The following is a 22,414-nucleotide window of genomic DNA, read 5'->3' as shown; positions in this document are numbered from 1 at the left end:
TTAGTCTGAGTCTCTATCTCTGCGCACTTCCATCATATGGCAACACATGTACAGTTGCTGCTACCTACATGATAAAAGTTATTATCTTAACCTTTATATTACCCTGCTTTGACAACTTTACACCCAAAAACGTGACAAATAAACCTAAAGCAAATAAAATATCATGATAAATGCTATAAGATATTCTACACCATATATTCTAACTATATTTTTGAATATATTGTGTTGAATGGGGGGGGGGGATTTCAAGGCAGAAATAGCCTAGAGCCACATGAGATATGATGGTGAATGCTATCCCTAGAGCTCTGTTTCTTGCTGTTATATTAATTACATCAATCCTTGTAAATTGATTGATAGATTGGTGGCGCAAAATTTGCTAGAGGATTAACACAATTTCTCTGGCACTTAACTTATTTACGATGTAGGCTATTAAGCAACTTAGGAGATTCCGAAAATTGAATGGCAATAGTAGAAATAAAACAGAAGTTTAAATTTTCTCAACCTAGTACCTTTAGCTGGATAATTTTATTCTTAACCAATTTTACATCGTCAGAATCAAACCGTTCGTGATAACGAACTGTAGTAAGGAGCGACCCGGTTCAATTGTAAACGAAACTCTAAGAAACGAAATTTTGATGCTAAAAGATACATCAAGAGAATTGGATTTTCATGCTGATTTTAAATATATAAATACTGATTTTTAAATACTTAAATGGATTGAACGACACCCTTCTGCTCCATCCAAAATTCTATAGTACAATGAATATTAGATAAGTTTCAGAGTAAGTTTCTATTTCGACAGTTTATTTTATATGGACTATTTCATGTGGACTACTTTTCTTGGACTACTGAACTATGTTAGAGGGACTACTACTTGTATCTTACATGGCTTACATGGACTACTTCATTTTATTGTAATGAATACGTCACTGTGTGGCGTTACTACCTCTGAAATTGCAAAGGTCAGTAAATAATTTTTCAATAGTTGAAATGAATGGGTATCTGAGAATTTAGAATTGATTGCCCTGTTCGGGTCAAAATTGTAGTTTGGTGCTTCGAAATAAAAGAAACTTCAACTTTTAAATGGCACAATTATTTTGGCTATTGAAAATGATTCTAGAAATTTTAATTTATATTCAAAGGAGTCATCTCGCAATTTTCCCGTACAATTGTTTCGACAAGATTACCCCTGAGAAAAACAAAATAACTTGAAACCACTTCAAGAAAGTTCTTTAGAGGGCAAAATTTGATGGTGTCCGTGTCATTAAGATCTTTTGTCCCCTTGGGATGTTTACCCCCTTTTAGCTAAATCAAACAAATTTTTTCGGCTCATGGCTTTAATGGTAACATTAAAATTGACAAAATGAATATATTTGTACTTGGCATAAAAGACACATATTCTTTTTAATGGATATTTTTGTCTTAAAAACATGGTTTTTTAGCGTTTCGATTACTGTTTGCTCAGATCATACACTACATACTTGTAGTTCCTTATCATAAACTATTTCAAAATGGAAAATGGGACTTATTACCATTTAGATCTCAATTAACGTTTCCTTGTAGCACTTGTCCACCACCATCTCTTGAATTTTCCTGGTGGTACTGATGGAGGTGGTGTTAATGCACAAGAATTGGAAGGATCAAATTCTACTTTTAAAATCTAAAAGTAAATTTGTTGATTTTTTAATTTGTTAAGTGAATTTGCCCCCAAAAATGATTTTTTCATAATCTAGGCATGAGGAGGAGTTTAAAAAATCTGAGTTGTAAATACCAGTCCCAGTACTAATAAGCCCTACTCCCCCCCCCCTTATCCCCCCTTCGTGCCGGTAGACTTGTGAGTATTGATGGCATAAGGCTATTAAAGGTACCCATAGGGGGTATACAATTGGAGCTACTAGTCTTTCAAGATGTTTCTACGCCAACCTTGGTCTTACGTAATGCTATAATGCGTCTGTAACGATTGAGTACAGCTGTAGGTTACATAATAGAGTTTGCCTACTTCAGGATTTATTTGGTTGCTACGTTATATGGTTTGTTTACTTTAGGATTTTTCGGTTGTTCCGTAACAGAGCTTCATAGAGTCCGTTAGTCCAGTGACGAAGTATCATAATCTAGACATGAGGAGGAGTTTAAAAAATATGGGGTGTAAATACCAGTCCCAGTGCTAATAAGCCCTATTACCCTCCCCCCTGTTCCCCCTTCATGCCGGTACACATGTGAGTACTGATGGCAAAAGGCTATTGAAGGCACCCATTGGGGGTATACAATTGAAGCTACTAGTCCCTTAAGTTGTTTCTAAGCCCATCTGGGTCTTACGTGATGCTATAGTGCATCTGTGGGATATATATATATATCCCACATATATAGATGCTATAGTGCATCTATAGTGCATGGGAGGTGACATCACCAAAAACATAATTACTAAGCCTATCAACTACGCTGAACAAAATTGCTATCTCAAAATTTTTAATGGATGTTTTGGGGAAATGACGTGTGTGAGCAAATGGGGTGGCTGGCTGTCCTCCAATCACTGTCGACTCTTAAAAAAAGCAAAATAAATAATTGTTTTTCAATTGAATGGGCTACTTTCGAAGTTTATATGACAATTTCTTATATACGAAGTGCCTCGGTATAAAAAGACATTTTGCCAACTTCACCCTTTACTTAGGCAGCACTATTGCGCGGCCTATAAAAATCAGAAACACGAGGCGATTTGATTTCCAATGGAGTACTTGCTGGTCCGAAGGTGTACTGTGTGCAAACATAAAATGAGGAAATAAAAAAAATTGCAAGAGGATGCCTTCACATTATGTAAAGGACAATTTCGACATGAGTGTTTATAGAAATTATGGATAAACTAATCTTATCTCTACAGCAAATTTCATATCCATTCACTCCTTAAAATTTAAAAATTATAAAGTTGAAGTAGAAATATTTGCCGTGTTAGCCATATCCAATAAAGCCTATGTGTATGAAGACGGTTTGAAGGTGGTATCTAATGAGCACTGCCTAACTTTGTTCAAAGATGAATGTGTAAAATTTAGACAGCATCTCGGTCTGAGCAAACTGTCAACATAAAACTCCGATTATCATTTTTTCCCCGTAATAGGGGAGGGAAAGGGTGGGTATAACCCAACATATAATTCACATGAATTTTTCCCACTTTCAATGCATATTATGTCGTTGTTGTTTTATCCGTTTTTTTGGGCTTGTGTCTACGGGTATAGTTCTCGTTCTTACTGTTTTTTTATTCGTTAAATATGTTTTTTTTATGTGTACTTCGAGACTGTTTTAAAAAAATACTATAATGTTTTCAAGTAAAAAAAAAATACAAATGACATATGTTGTTTGTTATTTTCTTCAGAAGCATTCGAAGCCCTCGGCCGCAACTACTGGCCCGGGGGTATGGAGGGGGAATGGATTTCAGTCAGCTACCGCTACAGTCACGACACTTCACTCTGGAGGGGGTGTGTTTTTTTTTGGGGGGGGGGGGGGTCACCAATGACTTTCTTATAGTGATTAAAATGACGAATATTTTTAGTAAGATATTGTAAATAAAAAAGTGTTTGATTTTTTTTCTCTACAATAATTAGTGTATGTGATTTCAGTTGTGAATAAAACCACAATTTTACGATTTTACATTTTATTTTACTTCATTTTTATGGACATAGGGAGAAAAAGATCATCGAATATGGGAAAAAGGAAAATTATGTGTCCAACTATACTATCTACTGAGTCATTTGTGATGCAAGTTCCCTAGTAAAAATAAACAAACAGATTTATCCTCTGACCCAAAATTCCTACACAAAGTATAAAATCAGGCAACAAGTAAACCCTATGGCCACATTCTAGTAGATCTCAAGCGGAATACACCTGAAGCTTTGCATGTGGTTTCCGACATTTTTAATAAAGAAATTACCATTTATCCTCCAGTGAGCAATAAAAAAGGTTGTTAGTTGACATCATGTCACTAAATAAACCACACGAAAACATACACTTGTTTTTCATCTTAGGCAATTCAACACCAACGCTTAGGAAGGCAATACTCAATTACGGCATCGACAGTGAATCCATCAATATCATATCAAAGCTCTGTTTATATTTAACTGAAGGCAATGTTTAAATGTCAGAAGTAGTTAAGCTGCAGATAAAGGAACATTAATTAATCTTATGTGCCCTAGCAGTCAGCAAATAGGCGAGAAAAGATGTAAAACTCAAAAGAAAGCGTCTTTTCCAAGCCGGTGGAAGCTATTTTACACGTTTAATGTCAATAATTGCAGGATATGTAAAGAGTCTTCTTAAGGAGTTCAAAAAAAAAAAAATGGCTAAACCCTTCAAGTTGGCTCCAATAGAGCTCATCCTTTCACTATTGGAGCGCTTGGATGATAATCTCTGTAATTTTACTAATGATAAGAATATTCCTGATAATTAAAAACTACTTAGGCTTTAAAATACATTTCAAAAAGTGGACAAAAACCCTACAAAGAAAAAACAATCAATGTCAGTGTCGTTGACAAATAAGAAGCGTTTCAACATTCAAGAACACCAAAATCGCCATCATGATCATTACCGACAAAGACAACAAAAGAAGAAGATGCAGATTCAATATTGACCAAAATTTTGTCAAGTGATTTATTGCCACAGTCTTAAGCACCGGGAGCAGAGTTCAGGACCCTTGACAATTCTCATGGAAAGTGAACACGAGCATCAAAAGAAGATACTTAATATTCGAAAGTAGTCTTGGAAAATAAAAGTTCACGTAACATTAGTATGATCAACAGTTAGGATGACACTATATTTGAATTGACGATAATGAAGACGACACTGGGAGGTAGAAACAAGCGAAAGCGTCTTGGTATAACATTCAAATCATTACCAAAGCCACTCACCAGAATATAAAAGCGCAGTAGGCATATTAATGTGAGTTTGTATTCAAAATGGTCAAACTTTCGAAACGTGTATGTGAGAATATTGCTACAGTGGGAAGTCTATTCTAAGTACCCCTGGTACATTTGCACAAATTACTGGAATTAAAAAGAGTCTAGCGAGAGAATATACACAGAATAAACCAAGATACATTCTACATCAAAATCAAAGGATTCGTGGCAATCATTATCTAAAAACTAAAACTTTATACCCCTTGAAAATTATATAAGCAGATCTTTTGACTCAAGACCACATTCAAAGGCATTACAATAGGCTTCAAAAGTATATTTTACCTGCAATTAATGTTTTTAGTAACTACGCATGTGCTATTTCTTTACAAAAAAAAACAGATGTGAAAAATTTGCTAAGGTTCTAGAAACTATTCTTGACCAAGATTGTTATAGAAAAATTCAAACGAATCGAGGAAGTGAATTTCGTTATCCACATGTAAAGAAGTTATTAAAGAAATATAATACGATGCTTTATCAAGAGTTATGAGCAGCTTTCCAAATGGTTACTCATGTCCATCAATCCGGATAGAGGTCTATAATATTTCTGAAAGCCCTAGTTCTTAAAGTTAGATATGCCATTTGTGAAATAAGGTAGGCTTTCAAAGGGAAGTGTTATTTTTCCATAATATATTGATAAAAATACAACGACAATTGTATTGTTGTTTTTTTAAAACAAAAAAATACAAACTGGAGACAAGCAAGTGCTACTAAAGCAAAAATAGAAGGACTGTAGTCCTCCACTCTAGAGTTTTCAACAATGGTAATGTTATAATGGTGCCAGCGCCTTTTTGAAGGGTTTCAAGCTCTTACTCAATCTTTTCACAGCTTTACTCGTGTAGCTTCATATTACTGTTTAATTAAATCTAAATAGAAAATAGCGTCTCCACAATAATGTTCCAGTAATTATATTTGTCAATCATGTGTCTATTCAAAAATCTGTCCTTTTCTTAATTTTGACCTTCTTCACTAATTTCGGCTATTGGTTTGACAGACGTTATTTGACTAAACTCTTCTGATTCTGAATTTTGGTCATCCATATGCATTTTATAGAAAAATCTCAGACTTTTATTTGAGTCGTAAAGGAGTTCAGACTCCCTGAGAAATGTTTTGGGTATCATGCTGTCTTTGTTGCCCCATAGAGTAGGTAGGTAACAAAATTAATTAGAATGAAATCAAGCGGATTAACAACGACTTTAAAGCTACTGTTTTTGAAATTCTTATGTTATTTCCATGATTGATGAAGGGTAAATTGATAATTTATAAAATATATTTCCAGAACTTAGATACATCATTATCAATAATTTTACTTTTTCTCTCAAAATTTCTAACCCCAAGCCAAAGGAACTTTCGCTACACTTCCAAGGATCACTCTAAGGATCAATTTCCAAGGACAATACTGTCCTTCCAAAATCTATAAGATTAGATTCTCTTATTCGAATAGAAATTTACAACCTCTTCTCAGAGAAATATTCATAAATAATCTTGTATTCCAGGTCAAGCCCCATGGGTTTTAGCATGATTGAATCAAGACGGAATCGACAAGATATTTTCCTGAAAATCTTGCTATCCACTAGCGTTTTGATAATTTTGATTACTGGCTATGCATCCCCAACGAGAGTTGAAGGCATGGACCCTGTAGACTTGGAATTTCTTGAGCCAGGACAATCTCATGAGGATGGAAAACTGCCAAGGTAAGTTTTTCCCATGTCTCTGGAGATGTTCTACCGTCTTTGCTTTCATTTCCTTATCTCTTTTCTTAAGATTAAAAAAAAAAAGTTTTTTCAGTTGAAAGTAAGGAGCAACATTAAAACTTGAAACAAACAGAAATTATTACATATATGAGGGGGTTTGCCCCCCTTTCAATACCTCGTTCTTCACGCTAAAGTTTGAATTTTGTTCCAATCCTCAAAGAACGACCCCTAAATTACAAAGGCCGTTCATTTAGAATAAATGGCTCTTTTAAAAGTACTAAAAATACTTTAGTGTAAAGAGCGAGGTAGTGACAAGAGGGCAAGCCCCCCAATGTACGTAATAAGTTCTGTTCGTTTTAAGTTTCAGTGTTGCTTCTTACTTCAGTTGAAAAAACTTGTTTTTTATTTAACTTCTGATCGTTTTTTCAATAATGCTGGGATAACTGGCATCCCTTTATGGAAAATTTTCTTTCCTCATGAAAAATTCCTCCATGGAAAGATCCTCCCATGTAACCCCTTCCTCCCAACCCTACCCCACCAGAAAAAATCCCACTGAACACATCTGTAAGCTTCCCAATAACCAATACTATGCGTAAACAATGGGCAAAGTTCATAACCGTCAGCCCTTCCTTCTGGGACTGTTGGAAATTAAGTCGTCCTTAGAGACATAGTTATTAGATTTTTCGACTCTGCTGAACAAAATGGTCATCTCAAACTTTTGATCTGGTAACTTTGGGAAAAAATGAGCGTGGGAAGGGTAATTTACCCCCAAATTTTTCGTCCCTTAAGAAGGCACTAGAACTTTTACTTTCCATTCAAATAAGCCTCCTCGTGATATTTTAGGACCACTGGGTCGATACGATCACCCTTGGGGGAAAAAACAAACAAAAACGCATCTCTGGCAAAAAATACAGAATTCCACATTTTGTGGATAGGAGCTTGAAACCTCTGCAGTAGGGTTCTCTGTTACACTGAATCTGATGATGTGATTGTCATTAAGATTCTCTGACTCTTAGAGGGTGTTTCCCCTTTTTTAGAAAATAAAGCAAACTTTCTCAGGCTCGTAACTTTTGATTGGTAAGACTAAAGTTGATGAAACTGATATATTTCAAATCAGCGTACAATTCTGATTCTTCATGTATCTATTGGTATCAAAATTAAGTTTTTTAAGAGTTTCGGTTACTATTGAGCTGGGTCGCTCCTTACTTACAGTTCGTTACCACGAGCTGTTTGACCTGTATATCTTAAGACTTGGACATTCTTTAAAACAAGCCAAGAAAGATTATGGTTGTATATTTTCTTTTTTATTTATTTGATAGCTTACAATTAACTTGGTCCCTATTATTACAAGTGCCACGTTCTGAATTTGTTTTCAAAATCAATGTTTAATTTCTAAAACACCAATCCCAAAACTTCTAAAGTGTTTTGGAGATTTCTTGATATCATAAAGTACTAAATTCATACACAGGAAAACTTCTATTTCCTTTTATTTCTGACTTCAAATTCTTCGCACTGTGCCATTTACCATTGGCCATTTTGAAATGGTTTTGAAATATTCTTTCGACAACTTAGGACAATTTGTTGCCTCTTTTAAACATAATATGAAAAAAACTTCGTTTTCTTAAAGAGTTAAAGAAGCTGCGTCCCAAAGTCGAACCTTAAAACGTACAGGAATTAGAAGAGGCAGTTGGGGGGCTGCCGCCCCCCAAACCCCCAGCTTTTAAAGACTCTTTTGTACAGGTTTTTTGTTTTTTTGCTAACACCCAGCTCTTGGCTTCGGAAAGGCCCTCTTTTAATTAACAAAAAATTGAAATGAATGAATAATGAAATAACTTCGAAAAATGTTAAACACAAGAGGACAGGAGAACCATTGCGCCGAAACTAGTAATTAGTAACAATGAAGTCCCCCCCCCCAAAAAAAAACCTGTACAAAAGAGTCTTTAAAAGCTGGGGGTTTGGGGGGCGGCAGCCCCCGAACTGCCTCTTCTAATTCCTGTACGTTTTAAGGTTCGACTTTGGGACGCAGCCTCTTTAACTCTTTAAGAAAACGAAGTTTTTTTCATATTATTTCTGTACGTTTTTCTACAATCCATGGTGGATGTAATTTAATAATTCCTGTACTCCTCGTACAGGAATTAGGAGAGGAACTTGGGTGGCTGCCGCCCCCCCCGCTTTTAAATCATTGTATAAAATAGAAAAAAAATAGATAGAATGACCGAAATGTTTCTTTTGCTTATAAGAAGCTAATATTCTGTTATCTCTCAAATGATAAGCTGTCCAGGTGTTATCAAAAAAATTTTGATGTTGTGAAAAAAAACCACCCGTAAGGGACTTGAACCCTTGACCCGAGGATTAAAAGTCTCCCGCTCTACCAACAGAGCTAATAACTTGCATGTGTGTAAATATAACTTCTCCATAGATTTTAAAAATTTCAAATTAACATGGGCTTATGGAGAGAAATCCGTTAATTAAATAGCTAATGGGTGGTTTCTGGAAAACAGGGAAGGAGTTATCGGATCGAGCTGAAATTTCGCGGATAAGCTCCTGGGCCGTAGGGAACCTTAACTTGTGAATTTCAGCCTGATCGGACAACGTGAAAAGGGGTGGGGGGGGGGGGGGGTTGGAGGGTCGAAACTTTCGGGGGGTTAAGATTTTCCTACGAAACTTTCCAGGAAAATTACTCGGAGAATTCCGCATCGAATGAGTCTTCGTACACCCAGATCCGATGTCGGATGTGACCTGTAGGCGTCTAGGAAAAAAAAGTAAATGAATTTTAAGTGGCTATGCGTGGTTTCTGGAAAACAGGGAAGGAGTTATCGGATCAAGCTGAAATTTCGCGGATAAGCTCCTGGGCCCTAGGGAACCTTAACTTATGAATTTCAGCCCGATCGGACAACGTTAAAGGGGGGCTTGGGTTGACAGGTCGAAACTTTCGGCCATATTTTCCCCATGAAGGAAAAGTTGGAGGGGGATGAAATTTTGCAGGTTTCTTAGTTGGAGCTCGGGCTACGAAATGCATCCCTCCCCATCCGTCTGCGACCACTGGAACCGAAGATCGCTTAACATTGTCGTGTGTCGCCTCTTTATAGAGGCACGAGTGTGCCTCCTTGATTCCTGTACTCCTCGTACAGGAATTAGGAGAAGAACCCCCCCCCGCTTTTAAATCATTGTATAAAATAGAAAAAAAAAATAGATAGAATGACCGAAATGTTTCTTTTGCTCATAAGAAGCTAATATTCTGTTATCTCTCAAATGATAAGCTGTCCAGGTGTTATCAAAAATTTTTTGATGTTGTGAAAAAAAACCGCCCGTAAGGGACTTGAACCCTTGACCCGAGGATTAAAAGTCTCACGCTCTACCAACTGAGCTAATAACTTGCATGTGTGTAAATATAACTTCTCAATAGCTTTTAAAAATTTCAAATTAACATGGGCTCTTATGGAGAGAAATCCGTTAATTAAATAGCTAATGGGTGGTTTCTGGAAAACAGGGAAGGAGTTATCGGATCGAGCTGAAATTTCGCGGATAAGCTCCTGGGCCGTAGGGGACCTTAACTTGTGAATTTCAGCCCGATCGGACAACGTTAAAAGGGGTTGGGGGGGGGGGGGGGTTGGAGGGTCGAAACTTTCGGGGGGTTAAGATTTTCCTACGAAACTTTCATGGGCACTTACTCGGAGAATTCCGTATCGAATGAGTCTTCGTACACCCAGATCCGATGTCGGATGTGACCTGTAGGCGTCTAGGAAAAAAAAGTAAATGAATTTTAAGTGGCTATGCGTGGTTTCTGGAAAACAGGGAAGGAGTTATCGGATCAAGCTGAAATCTCGCGGATAAGCTCCTGGGTCCTAGGGGACCTTAACTTGTGAATTTCAGCCCGATCGGACAACGTTAAAGGGGGGCTTGGGTTGACAGGTCGAAACTTTCGGCCAGATTTTCCCCATGAAGAAAAAGTTGGCGGGGGATGAAATTTTGCAGGTTTCTTAGTTGGAGCTCGGGCTACGAAATGCATCCCTCCCCATCCGTCTGCGACCACTGGAACCAAAGATCGCTTAACATTGTCGTGTGTCGCCTCTTTATAGAGGCACGAGTGTGCCTCCTTGATAATGATATTCTGAATAGTATTTTCCATTATTAGGGGAAATGAATTCTTTTTTTTTTGCTATGGTCTTTTGCCTGATTTTTTTTTTTATTAAGACTGCAGAGTTTTAATTATAAAATTTAGATTTATTTCATCTATATTTTGATTATTAATGCAGAGTGATGCGTCCTCTGAAAAAGAAAATTTCCACTTGTGAGCTGTTTTGTTTGGAATATATTGAAGAGTTGAAAAGAAACTTCAGAATTCCAAACACAAGCTCAAATGGTTGACTTTCGGGACTATATGACCTTAAGAAATGTCAGAATAATCATAAATTCAACTTAGGAAAATGTAATCTAGCGTAAAGAAACGTTGACTTTTAGGAGTTAAGTACCATATGTGCTATTTTCGTAAAAACCTAACGTACTTGGGTACTTGTATGATATTCCCCCTGCAGCTGAAGGTGTGCATGCATTGACGCATTGTAAACCGTTTTTTTCCGATAGTTTATTTCACCTTGGCGTAAGAAAAGACAAAGAGAAGTGACAGAAAATATAGGAAATATATAATTTGACCTATATATTCGCACGCTAGGGGGGGGGGAGATAAATTATTTGGACAGTATGAAGGCAGAAAGCAATTCTTACTTTATAATATCAGAAGAATTATAGCTAACACATTTTGCACTCAAACCCGCTGTACTTTACCCCCAACTAATGTGCAAATATATAGCCCAAACTTGTTTTCAAATTATTCTATTTTTATCATACTTAGGTATATTTTATTAGGATTAACATAACTTCACTTTTTGAGTTTCAGAGGGTATATCATACAAGTACCCACACTTGTATATGAAATGGTTTAAAATATAAAAAAAAACTGTTTTTTATGTGTTTTTTTTGCCTATCTAATGTCAACAAGCTAAGCTAGTGTTATTTTAAATCCATTAACTAAATCAGTTAACACGGAAGCTTAATATTCGCCCTCCACTGCTTAGTCATCACCGTTTCCAGCAGTGATGTTTCCAGTTACATAGAAGCTTTTGGGGCTTGTTCATTAGTTTCCATAGCTTTGTTGCCCTTTGAAATCAAAACTATAAGGAAATAATCCTCACCGTCAGGGACTATTCTGAGGGATAGAATAATTCCCATGAGTTTACGTATTTAAGTATGTTGATACAGTTTTAATAGCTTGAGACTCTTTTGTGGAGCATATAATTTGTGTCTTGACTTTGTAATTCATTTATTCAATTTTACAAGAATTTCAAATCGCTAAATATCAACAACTAAATTTTGGATGATTTTGAATTAAAAAATAAAGTAAATGTAAAACTATTCGCACTTTCCATAAATTTACTTGATCATGCATACATAGAATAAACAAGAAGGAGCTTATTCCTCATTCTTAGTCCCTTAATTTAAGAGTTTAGAGTCTGTTTTTATTCTGGACTTTTACACAGTTGATTTTGCTGGCTTCATATGGTAGCTCAACTATATCAGATGAGAAGTGACTACTCAATTTACAAGGTCTCTTGATAGACTGTTAAAAAACGTTATATCAAACAGTTCGTGGTAACGAACTGTAGTAAGGAGCGACCCGGCTCAATAGTAAACGAAACTCTAAAAAACGGAATTTTGATGCTAAAAAATACATCAAAAGAATCAAATTTTCATGCTGATTCTAGATATATAAGTTTCATCAAATTTAATCTTTGCCATCAAAAGTTACGAGCCTGAGAAAATTTGCCTTATTTTGGAAAATAGGGGAAAACACCCCCTAAAAGTCATAGAATCATAACGAAAATTATACCATCGTGTTCAGCGTATAAGAGAACCCTGTAGCAAAAATTTCAAGCTCCTATCTACAAAAATATGGAATTTCGTATTTTTTGCCAGAAGACAGATCACGGGTGCGTGTTTATTTGTTTTTTTGTTGTTTTTTTTTCCAGGGGTCATCGTATCGACCAAGTGGTCCTAGAATCTCGCAAGAGGGCTCATTCTAACGGAAATGATAAGTTCTAGTGCCCTTTTTAAGTGACCAAAAAATTGGAGGGCACCTAGGCCCCCTTCCACGCTCATTTTTTTCCCAAAGTCAACGGATCCAAATTTTGAGATAGCCATTTTGTTTCGTATAGTCGAAAACCATATTAAATATGTCTTTGGAATGACTCACTCCCCCACAGTTCGTGGGGGAGGGGCTGCAAGTTACAAACTTTGCCCAGTGTTTACATACAGTAATGGTTATTGGGAAGTGTACAGACGTTTTCAGGGGGATTTTTTTGGTTTGCGGTGGGGTTGAGGGGAGGAGGCTCTGTGGGAGAATCTTCTCTTGGAGGAACATGTCATGGGGGAAGAGAAATTCAAAGAAAAGGGTGCGGGATTTTCTAGCATTACTATAAAAAAAAACAATGAAAATATAAACACGAAAAAGTTTCAACTGAAAGAAAAGAGTAGCATTAAAACTTAAAAACTAGCAGAGATTATAACGCATATGAGGGGTTCTAAAAATACTTTAGCAAAAAGAACGAGGTATGTAGGAGGAGATAAATACCTTGCTCTTTATGCTAAGTGTTTTTAGTAATTTCAACTACTTATTCCACGGCCTTTCTGATTCAGGGGTCATTCTTAAAGAATTGGGACAAAACTTAAGATTTAGTGTAAAAGGCGAGGTATTAACGAGGGGACAAACCCCCTCAGATACATAAGAAAAAATATAAGAGCATAAAAATTTGTTACGTAAGTTAATTCTTAAGTTACGTATATTTTTTACTAATAAAAACTTTCGTTAAAAATTAAAAGTTCTAGTTGCCTTTTTAAGTAACCGAAAAATTGGAGGACAACTAGGCCTCCTTCCCCACCCCTTATTTCTCAAAATCGTCTAATCAAAACTAAGAGAAAGCCGTTTGGCCAAAAAAAAATTAATATGCAAATTTCATTTTACTAATTAATGCGCGGAGAGCCAAAATCAAAAATGTATTAATTCAAAAACGTTCAGAAATTAAATAAAAAAAAACTAGTTTTTTAAACTGAAAGTAAGGAGCAATATTAAAACTTAAAAAGGACAGAAATTACTCCGTATATGAAATGGGTTGTCCCCTCCGCAATCCCTTGCTCTTTACGCTAAAGTTTGATTCTTTGTCACAATTCTACTTTTTAAAACAATTAAAACTTTAGCGTAAAGAACGAGGGATAGCGGAGGGGACAATCCATTTCATATACGGAGTAATTTCTGTCCGTTTTAAGTTTTAATATCGCTCCTTACTTTCAGTTTAAAAAACTAGTTTTTTTTATCTAATGGCTAAAAGAAACGAGGGACGTTAGTTAGGTGACACGCAATTTTGTCTTTAACGTATTAAGGTCAACCATCTAAGTCCTAGACAGTTTTTTAATCCCAAAAGTTTCCACTTCAAGAGTTTTTGTCGTCATACGTTATTAACAAGCTTTATAGATCCCTGTTCGGTCCTCTTTAAAAGAGATGTTCGAGATTCGATAGGCTGTCCCTAAGCTATTAAATTACGTCCCTAAGCTATTAAATTATAAAGTAAAAGGCATGACTCAACCATAAAGTTTAGAGGATTTCTATATCTATTTAGTGACCGTAAAGATGAAAAGCAGAGGTCAATTAAGGACATCCTTGACAAAATTAGGTATCGAGCCTTAGACAAAGATTGTCAAGAAACCCAGAACCAAGCCGTTTAGAAGAACCTAATTTATATGTGGTTGTCGCCGCTTCACCAAACACCTATGCCTTACTATATATGCCATATAAGCGTATTCAGTTTGAACAAATTGATTTCTTGTGCCCTAGTCTTCTGTCAAAATGATAACCTATTTTTGACGAAGAGCCAAACAGCAATTTTCTTTGGGCTGTACTGTAATTTATTTCACAATGCTGGCTGTCAAGAAGTATATTGATTGAAATTCAATTATGCATTTTTAAGATTATCTTGCGTGGTTTTAAATTTAGGGAATGCTTTAAGTATTTCTGTCTTGGAGAAACGGTTTATAAGTGAAAGGAGAGCAGTAAGTTTAATGGTGGAAATCAGGCTTTCCTGTATATTACGATTTTAAAATAACACCATGTAAGTAAACTCGCTGAGATAGCTGTTTGGTATGCCGAGACACCAAAAAATTCTGAATAATATAACATGATCAGCAGGATTTTTAAAATATATTAGATTTCCATTATATAATAGTGAATAACTCACCGTCAAGGCGACAAACCCAGCAATAATTTTGACAAGAAATTATTTTCTTCCTCAAGCCAAATGCATCGTTTCTAGAAATTTAACAGGATTAAATGATAGCTCAACCCAAGAATGGTGTCGTAACAATGTTATTTCAAATATTTGTAATACCGATTACCTTTCGTTTTTCTTAAATAGACTTTAAACCTAATTTCTGGTTCTATACTGACTAGAAATTTGTCCGGTTTGCAAGGTTTGTCATGAAATACGACAACGCAACACGGCATAAATTTGTGCAATTAGTTTAAATGAATGGTGACATTCGTAAGAAATGTCCTTATGAATATACAAAGAGAAGAGTCAGTCAAATGCTATGGCGCTCAAACCTATAAACAAAAACTTTAGAGCAGAAACAATATGTTCGGCCTCTGATGTGTTATAATTGCATTCTATAGCGAAATTGAAGTCTTATCAAAATTCATTGAGAAAATGATACATCAAGTTTGTCACTGGGACATGAATGTCCAAAAATTTTCTTGTTTTTAAGCGTACAAGCTTATTTGCTCTCTTGACCATCAACAGAGAAATGCATCATTTTTAACAATCTAATAATCAAAACAGGAATAATAAATGATTAATTTTTAGCAATTATTCATCATTTCACGCAAAGGAATGCTACCAAACTAGAAATGTTTGTCCCGTACAATGGCTGATGAACTGTTTGAAATTATCTTAAGAACAAGAAGTTCGATTTACCCTTCCCTGCCGATAAACATGTTTGATCTGTCTGTTAAAAGGTGGATGTCTGTTGTTGTTGTTGTTTTTTTTTTGTTTTTTTTCTTCTTGTTTTACATTGCTATTGACCTGGTATTATTAAAAAGAATGAGGCTTACAAATATGAAGATCATTCACAGCTTTTTGTTGAAGATCATTTGGCCTAGTAGGAAATTGTCTTAAGAACAGAAAGTTCGATTTGTCCTTCCATGTCGATGAACATATTTGATCTGTCTGTTAAAAGTTGGATTTCTTTTTTTTTTTTTTTCACAATATTATTGACATTCCATTACCGAAAAGAATTGAAGGTTACAAATAGGACTATCATTCGCAACTTTTCGTTGAAGATCATTTAGTCGTAAATTTTGTTAGTACATTTATAGAAACTGAAAATCACCTTGAGTGTATCATTATGATCATGGTTTTACCGTGCTTACAGTTGCGTGTTAACTTATCAGTTAACGTAAGTAAGGATTTTAAAATCTTTTGAGATGTAAATTAGGTCTTTAGTGATTTTGTCTTTTTAAAGTGGGATATAATTTTGAATAGAGAGTCATTTGACGTGTTTTCATTTAATCTTTTACCTTTGTGCTTTTCCGGAGAAGCTTTCCACTTTCTATCACGGATCTTTACGGTGCTCACAGAGCCAGTTCTTAGGGTTTTAGAACCAATTTGCGGGTTCCAAGAGCTAGATTTTTCGTTCCTAAAACTAATTTCACTCACTATTTCTTTATCACTCATTATTTAATTTGGTCTGAATCATAGCGAAGGCAAACGTCAACTGGAGTTGGTTTTGGTCAGTCGAGGTGATTGCACGTGTCTACCTCAGTTTAACTCGAGGTGGAGGTAAGGAACTCCTTTTGGAGTAGAATTTAGGAACAGATCCAATTTTGTCCTTGTTAATATTATATTAGAAAAAAGAAAAAAAAACTGAAAACCCCTTAAAAAGACTTGAGATGTAACCTCTACACTCAGGGTAAAATCTTAGTTTTGCTGTGAAGTGATAGGCAACAAGAGTTAAAATTTGCATTTAAGTTACTAAGACATATGCTAGACAGAGCTATTAGATAGCTAATTACCCATGGATTAAAAAAAAACAAAGATTTGGAGTGACTAATAACGGTGTGCAATGTTTAATAACTTTCATACAACTTCAAGCGTTTATTGTCACGGAATGAAAGCAACAACATTTGAAGCGATTGTTTCAGTATTTAAACAGTTTGTCTTCAATAAATCAAAACGATACTATTCGACTAATAAATACTTAAAAGGTTGTATTTGAGTTCCTGGTGTTGCTTTATTCTGAACAGGAATATTCCACCCTTATTGCTATCACCGAATTAAATGTTCTTTCATTTGTCTTGGTTGAGTAATATTTTGTAAATGAAACTAACTTAACATAACAGTACTAATTTTGTAAACTTTAAGCAATGACGAGTTAGGAAAGATAATTTGGTTCCTTATATCTTTTTAGATTCTCAGAAAAACAATCTGACAAAATAATTCTTGACCAAATGCTAAGTAAAGGAAGATACGACAATCGCATAATCCCGCCAAGTAAAGGTTAGTAATGTATTTTGTTGTTATGATTTGTACGATTGAGTTTCGGATGCAAGAGCTTCTTTGAATCTTTCTTCAATTTTACAGTAAGTAGTGATGGTTCGGGAGTAGTATAATTCACTGCTACGCAGGAGGCTAATGGTAGATTCCTGAATGCTATGTTCTTTAGAATTACTTTATAGATTGAGCTAGTTATTCTTTGAATAATATTTTTGTTTGAATAAATGAAAAGGGAAGGGGTGACTAATGAACGAAATATCGTCCTAGACTTTCTGCAAAAGTTGATTTTTTTAAATCTAATTTATTTTGCATTCTGAGCCAACGTTTTGATAAGGCATTATCTAAAAGAAAAACAGTCGAAACTTGTTAATTTGCCACTCGATATTGCGGTCCCTTGAAAAAAGGAACACATCGATTATTTCAATCTAGGGCATCTTGTGTGGCAATAATTCATAAAAATATAAAACATAATTCTGCTCTACAGCTTTGATGAAAGTGAGAATTTGAAAATAACAGTCTTGACCTCTATAATTATGATTAATATGGCATGAAAAAATGTTAGTTTTACCACTCTTCACAGCTGCTTCCAAAAATATGGTTTGCTAAGAAAGCATCGTACGGTTATCAGAGTCTTAAGATTTAACGGAACTTATCCTCCTAGACACAGAGTGGGGACTTCTACCAAACTGCGGTGCGTTTACTTCTGAGGATTTTCCTCATACGGACGACATAATTGCTGTCCATGGTGCTATAATCGATACCAAATTGCTGATTTTTAAAGATGAGGACAAGGAGTAGGCTACAAAGAAGAAGCGTCACTTACTTCAATCATACTAAGCGAGGCAAGATTATCCATCAACATCTCACATGGTTGCACTCTCAGAACAGGGAAAAATGACTATTTCTTTACAGCTCTTTTCACTAATGAAAATGAATTGACAATGTAAGATGGAAGTCACTCCATCAAAAAAGAAAAAAAACACTGACTACCTCGTAAAATATGGCTTATTTTGCTCATATGGACGACATAATTGCTGTCCATGGTGCTATAATCGATACCAAATTGCTGATTTTTAAAGATGAGGACAAGGAGTAGGCTACAAGGAAGAAGCGTCACTTACTTCAATCATATTAAGCGAGGCAAGATCTCACGTGATTGCACTCTCAGAACAGGAAAAAATGATCATTTCTTTACAGCTCTTTTCACTATTGAAAATGAATTGACAATGTAAGATGGAAGTCACTCCATCAAAAAAAAAAAAAAAAAAAAAAAAAAAAAACACAGACTACCTCGCAAAATATGGCTTATGTTTCACTCGCATGGTTTTTAACATATTCTATGGGCTTATGTGATTATGAAGTTAAATATTAGTTTTTATACGTATAACATATATACGTATAACATTTTATGCGTAAACCTTATCATTTATATGTTATACATTTACAATTACACACTTGCTTGTTTGAAATTCTTCCTTTCTCCTTCTTGATTATTTTAACTCGTGTTATTTTGAACTTCTTTGAATTTCGAGCAACCCTAATAGCAAATGCCAACTTACCAACGCCTATTTACTCAAAGATTATTAATACACAAATGGCTAAACCTATGGTCAAGCTTTCTATATCTGGGGAAATCCAAACTTTCATTCTATCTGAAACCTGATATTCGCTGAAAACCGAAAAGTAGTCAAACAGTTCGTGGTAACGAACTGTAGTAAGGAGTGACCCGGCTCAATAGTAACCGAAACTCTAAAAAACGAGCTACATCAAAAAAATTGCAATTTCCTGCTGATTTTAAATATACAAGTTTCATTAGGTTTAGACTTACCCATCAAAAGTTACGAGCCGGAAAGAATTTGCCTTATTTTAGAAAATAGGAGGAAAACATCCCTTAAGAGTCACAGAATCTTAACAGAAATCCCATTATCAGATTCAGCGCATCAGAGAACCCTACTGTAGAAGTTTCAAGCTCCTATCTACAAAAATAAAACAGTTCAAAATAGGGATGATTCCTTTTTATTGACAGTGAATAGATATAAAATTGTTTAACTGGATACCTAATAAACTGATTACATATAGTTTATTGCTCTTATTTTTTCATTGCAAGAGCGGAGGCAAATCTTTTTGACCTTTTCGGTTCTGGAACTGGAAATTCCTATTTTGAACTGTTTTACTTTCGTCATTGAAAGGCAGTGTGGTCTTCGAAGTTATCTACTATCTACAAAAAGTGGAATTTTGCATTTTTTTTTTTGCCACAAGACAGGTCACGGGTGCGTGTTTATTTGTTTGTTTTTTTTTGTTTTGTTTTTTTCCAGGGGTAATCGTATCGACTCAGTTGTCCCATAATGTCGTGAGAGGGGTTATTCTAACTGAAATTAATAGTTCTAGTTCTCTTTTAAAGTGACCAAAAAAATTAGAGGGCACCTAGGCCCCCTCCCACACTTATCTTTTTCCCAAAGTCACCGGACCAAAATTCCGAGATAGCCATTTTATTCAACATAGTCGGATAACCTAATAACTATTTCTTTGGGGACGACTTACTTAGTATGTGCTACATACGTAACACAGTACCTGTAGGAGGGGCTGCAAGTTACAAACTTTGACTAGTGTTTCCATATAGTAATGGTTATTAGGAAATTTACATACACTTTCAGGGGGATTTTTTGGTTTGGGGGAGGGGTTGAGGGGACGGGGTTAAGCGGGGGGAACTTTCCATGGAGGAATTTTTCAAGGGGAAAAAATTTCTATGAAGGGGGCGCAGAATTATTTAGCACTTTTTTTAAAGAACAATAAAAATAGAATGTGAAAAAGTTTTTTCAACTGAAAGTAAGGAGCAGCATTAAAACTTAAAATTAACTGAATTTTTTATGCATATGAGGAGTTCACCTCCTCCTAATACCTCGCTCTTTACGCTTAAGTAATTTTACTAATTTCGATTATTTATCCTACGGCCTTTGTGATTCAGTGGTCATTCTTAAGGAATTGGGGCAAAATTTAAGCTTTAGTGTAAAGAGCGAAGAATTGACAAGGGGATTGACCCCCTCATATACGTAATAAAAACATACGTAATATTACATACGTAAGTTAATTCGTAAGTTACGTATATTTTTACTAATAAAAACGTTCGTAAAAAATGAAAAGTTATAGCTGCCTTTTTAGATAACCAAAACATTGGAGGGTAACTAGGCCTACTCCCCACTCCTTTTTTCCATAATCGTCCGATCAAAACTATGAGGAAGCTACTTGGCCAAAAAAAATATTAATATGCAAATCACGTTTTAATTATTCATGTGCAGAGAGACAAAATCAAAACATGCAGTAATTCAAAAACGTTCAGAAAATAATAATGATAAACTGGATTTTACTATCTATCGAAAGCCAACACAAAACAATAGATACCTTCACTTTAATTCAAATCACCCCCCACAAGATAAAAGAGCAGTAGTAACTTCCCTCATTGATCGTGCCCTGAATATTTGCTCTGATTTTTATCAGAGCAAATATGATTTTTATCTGAACTTTATCAGAGATATTCTTTTTGGTAATGGATACCCCATTCCTTTTGTCAATAATGTAATTAACAGTAGAATAAAAATACTATTTGTAAAATCAAAGAAGATATATTTCACAATGTGAGGCTACTGATAAGCCCTCAAATATTGTCTATCTTCCGTATATCCCAAAGATCACAGCAAAATTAAAAAATATTTGCAAAAGAAAATCTGTACGTAGTTTTTACTAATAATTTTAAAATAATTAATTTCTTAAATTCTGGTAAAGATAAGACCCCAGTTATTCGCCAAAGAGAGGTCTATCAAATACCCTGTGATTGTGGAAATTACTATGTCGGCAGGACCCATCAGAATCTAGAAAAACGGTTACAACAGCATAAAAAGACATAGACAGGGCATTAATTTCAAATAGTTCCAACAACTCCTTTGATTCTGCTTTAGGTTGGCATGTATTTAATAATCTGTCCCATACGATACTTTTTGAAAAATCTTCACTCATCAGTAATGATTTGGGGATAAAACAGGTGGTTCGAGAATCAATCGAAATTAATGTCAAAATAAATAATAATATTTCTTTGAACAGGGACTTAGGGGAATACTTACTAAATTCTTTATACTCAAATTTAATTAAAAACGATCTAACAAAATATTTTACTAAATTGATTTATAATAGTACTGAACCAGCTACGAAAAGGCCTTTGAGACAGGCTGTTAAAAAAGCAAGGTTGCCTCTGAGAAATTGCATTTAACCACTTTGTTCTCTTTAGTTTGAATGAGTTTATATTCTCACTTCATTCTTTTTGTCAGTCTTGGTTGAACTTCATTGAAGTAAGGATGCTAAGGCTGTTTTTAAAAAAAGTTTTTAAATAACATTATTTAGTTTTAATTCTCACAATTTAATGTAAGTATATTTATATATACATATTTTCTCTCTTGTTCTTGTATTGTGCTGAAGACGGCCCTTGGAATAGGGCCGAAATATTAACAGAAATCATTTCCACTGTCTTGAAAAGATTTTCCCTATTGTTTCTACTTTGTAGTTGTTCGATATACGAAGTAATTTCTGTTCGTTTTAAGTTCTAATATCGCTCCTTACTTTCAGTAAAAAATAACTTATTTTTTTATTTAATTGAAGAAAAAGGACGGAAAGCATGGTTATTCACTTTAGATATAAATATTATACTTGTTTATCCTTTGTCCTCCACCACAGAGAAACAGTTAGGTTCACAGACAAAATTAGTATATCAACGAAAATGAATCCTTTGATTCTCTCTAAAACAGTGTCAGTTCATTCTCTCCCCACTGAAAACTTTACATTAACTGAAAAGAAAAGTAACTAAAAGACTATTTATTCGCCTTAAATGTAAACATACCTTTTTGTTCTGTATCCAATATAATAGAGGTATGGCTAAACTTATAGACGAAACTAATAGCCTATTATGCTCCAGTGACAGCTGCAATATAGAACAAACCAAGGCCTATATTAGTCAAAATTGAAAATTTGTTCCTGAAAAAAAAACTGTTAAGTGAGAAAAAGTAATATTTTAAGATGACTCGGGAATTATATCTATGATATCTGTAAAAAAAACGAGCTTTCATTCAACCTAGATTCTCACACCATTTGAAAACTAAAAGAAATTAGAGGTGAAAGTAAGAAAAAGTACGTTTATTTACCA

At 34.9% G+C, this 22,414-nt stretch overlaps 1 protein-coding gene across 5 annotated transcripts in view; it reads left to right on the top strand.

Annotated features, from left to right (window-relative positions):
• The window catches only part of LOC136031161 (glycine receptor subunit alpha-2-like), a 149,357-nt gene that overhangs the window by 1,102 nt on the left and 125,841 nt on the right, over window positions 1–22,414 (top strand). For all 5 annotated transcript variants that reach the window (XM_065710497.1, XM_065710498.1, XM_065710496.1 and 2 more), the window contains exons 2-3: window positions 6,431–6,628; window positions 17,141–17,229. In XM_065710497.1, coding sequence (XP_065566569.1) covers window positions 6,441–6,628; window positions 17,141–17,229 — 277 coding nt within the window. In that variant the 5' untranslated portion in view covers window positions 6,431–6,440. The remainder of the gene's footprint in view (window positions 1–6,430; window positions 6,629–17,140; window positions 17,230–22,414) is intronic.

Source organism: Artemia franciscana, chromosome 9, assembly GCF_032884065.1.
Source record: "Artemia franciscana chromosome 9, ASM3288406v1, whole genome shotgun sequence".
Lineage (NCBI taxonomy): Eukaryota > Metazoa > Arthropoda > Branchiopoda > Anostraca > Artemiidae > Artemia > Artemia franciscana.
The sequence above is the reverse complement of the archived record's forward strand: the minus strand, read 5'-3'. Positions and strand labels throughout refer to the sequence as shown.